The 2,529-nt window shown below is 47.4% G+C and overlaps 1 protein-coding gene across 3 annotated transcripts in view; it reads left to right on the top strand.

Moving 5' to 3' along the window:
- grm7 (glutamate metabotropic receptor 7) overlaps positions 1 to 2,093 on the top strand; it is a 100,218-nt gene extending 98,125 nt beyond the window's left edge. For all 3 annotated transcript variants that reach the window (XM_008408244.2, XM_017304852.1, XM_017304850.1), the window contains one exon: positions 554 to 2,093. In XM_008408244.2, the coding sequence (XP_008406466.1) occupies positions 554 to 603 (50 nt within the window). In that variant the 3' untranslated portion in view covers positions 604 to 2,093. The remainder of the gene's footprint in view (positions 1 to 553) is intronic.
- Positions 2,094 to 2,529: the final 436 nt, after the last annotated feature.

Genomic DNA, 2,529 nt, shown 5'->3' with positions numbered 1-2,529 from the left:
ATTCTAAAGAGTCCCATCGTTCAGGGTCCCATCGTTCAGGGTCCCATCATTCAGGGTCCAATCGTTCAGGGTCCCATCAGTCATTGTAAAGAGTCCCATCGTTCAGAGTCGCATCATTCAGGGTCCCATAGTTCAGGGTCCCATCAGTCATTGTAGAGTCCCATTGTTCGGGGTAAAGAACTGTTCAAAAGAATCGTATTGTTTCTCTTCATGGACGATCAAAACTCGAAGTCGGTCTTCAGGAAGTGAGAATCGGTTCGTTTTCATGATTCCTTTCCTGCCGAGTTGAACCGTTCCAGATTCAGTGGGTTCTGATTCAGTGGGTTCTGAATCAGTGGGTTCAGACTCAGAACCCACTGAATCTGGAACGGTTTGGTTTTGGGTCAGAACTTCTGAACATTAACGGTGGAAGGAGGTTTGAGATGATTTATCAACCTAAGCCAGACGCTGAGGATCTCACTGAATGACTGGGATAAGTACCTGACCTCTGACCTCTGACCTCCAGGCGCCCCGTCAGGCTCCTGGTAGTCATGGCGTCTCTTTTCGTCCGCAGGTCCGGCGGCGAAGACCAAGTACGTGAGCTACAACGACGTTGTGATCTAACTCCATCCTCCATCTGCGAGCGGTCTGCTGGTCTGATCCTCGGGCCGCCGGTTCTGTTCTGATCCACCGGATCCGCTTTCCTCTGAGCGTGGACTCGTGGGACGTAGGCGTCTGACCTGACGGAGGGTCGGCGCCGAACCGGAGCGTTCTGGAGGCTGATCCATCTGTCGCTCTGTTCCATCGGACCCGTCCTCCGGTTCTGCTCGTTCTGGTGCCGGGATGACTCTGGCCCCGCTGGCGGATCCGTTCTGCTTCCTGGATGAACATCTCGTTGTTTTCTTTGTGTTTATTGAAGCCATGTTTGGGTTCACACCTGCAGCGCTGAGCTCATGCTGCCACCTGGAGGCCGGAGGATGAAACCCGTTCAGAACCAGTGGAACCGGTCCGCTGGTTCTGGACTGAGGCGCGCGGTGAACACACCACCACCTTCACAGCTTCATGTAATTATCGATGGTGCATGTTTTATTTGGTTTGCAGGTCCATTTTTGTGCTCTAACTTTGGGAACTCCACATCCCAGAAGGCTTTGCAGGATTGTGGGCGGAGCAGTGAGAGGAAGTAGCAGCTGTGATGTGCCAGTGCTGTCGTTTGCGTGCGTCCGTTCCCATCCTGTCCGGTTCCCAGCTCGTGTTTGCGGTTCCTCCGTCTCCGTCTGTGGCTCCTTGTGTTTCTGTGGCGGATCTGAGGCGATGGTTCTGTTAATGTGCCTGTTCTGCATGTCCAGTCCGACCCGCCTGACCTCCGGAGACCCGAAGCGTCTCCAGTTTACAGTGGTGGGCACACTTATGCTAACATGCTAATGCGCTATCAGCCTAGCTAGTTTTTTGTTTGGTGCAGGTGTGTCCAAACGTGTTGTCATGTGCGTCAAAAGCTAAGAACATTGTTAAAAAATAAAGTTTATTGTTGGCGGAGTTTTGGACAAAAGGATTTTGGACGTTTGCTTTATGGAGAGAGAAGCACATTGTTTATTGTTAGCTCAGGAAGCAGGATTTGGATCACTTTCTTTCAAAACGCTGGCTATGTTTTGCCAAGATAGATAAGATTAATTTTCACTGAAAGTCTCTGGATAAATATGGTTCTACTTATTATCAAACATGAGTACTTTGTGTTGTACTTTCCATTGTAATAATATTAACGTCAGTAATAATTTTACCCAGATTAACATTAAAAGTCGCCCTCTGTATGAACCCCCGGCACCATCTCTGACAATATTTAAGGGCATTATAGAACATGTAAATTGTGCTTTTTATTAAAGTTAGCACTTTAGCATTAGCTTCTGCTAAATACTTTGTTTGCATAGCAGCTTATCATTAGCAGAAGTAATGATAATGATTAGCGCTTTAAGGTTAGCGCAGCTATCTGTTTAGCTAGCGGTGCCCACCACTGCCAGTGTGGAGAAGTGGAGAAGCTGAGTGAATGGACCTTACCACAGCGGCCGCGTTTCATTGGCTAATGCCCATTTTACATCACAGCGCAGCTACCACGTGCGTGACCGTCTCACAAACACAAGCTACAGTAGTAAACATGCTAATGTACATTGTGGACTAGCAGACCGGCAGAAGGTTTTTGCGTCAGGACTCGAATGGTTCTCCACCGTCAGTGGGGAACCTGTACAGGTGATGTCAGGTATCCTGATCATGTTTGTGGAACTAAAATTCATAGATTTCTAAAATCTGAAACGAAAGCCTTGCTTGGATCAAAGCTTGAGCACGACCACATTAGCAGCTCAACCGTCGTAGGATCAATAAGAACAAAGTGTCTGCTGGCGTAAGTATTATTGCTTTGCTTTCTTTGTGTTTAGTGAATGAAAAAAATAAAGTCAATAATAAACACATCCATTATGAAAACCTTTTAGCCAAGTACAGCATAATGGCAGTACCGATACAACTTCTACATCCTGAAGCCTGTCAGTTACAGTCTTATGTTAG

Source organism: Poecilia reticulata, linkage group LG5 (assembly GCF_000633615.1).
Source record: "Poecilia reticulata strain Guanapo linkage group LG5, Guppy_female_1.0+MT, whole genome shotgun sequence".
NCBI lineage: Eukaryota > Metazoa > Chordata > Actinopteri > Cyprinodontiformes > Poeciliidae > Poecilia > Poecilia reticulata.
Note: the sequence above shows the minus strand (reverse complement) of the source record. Positions and strands in the feature narration are given on the sequence as shown.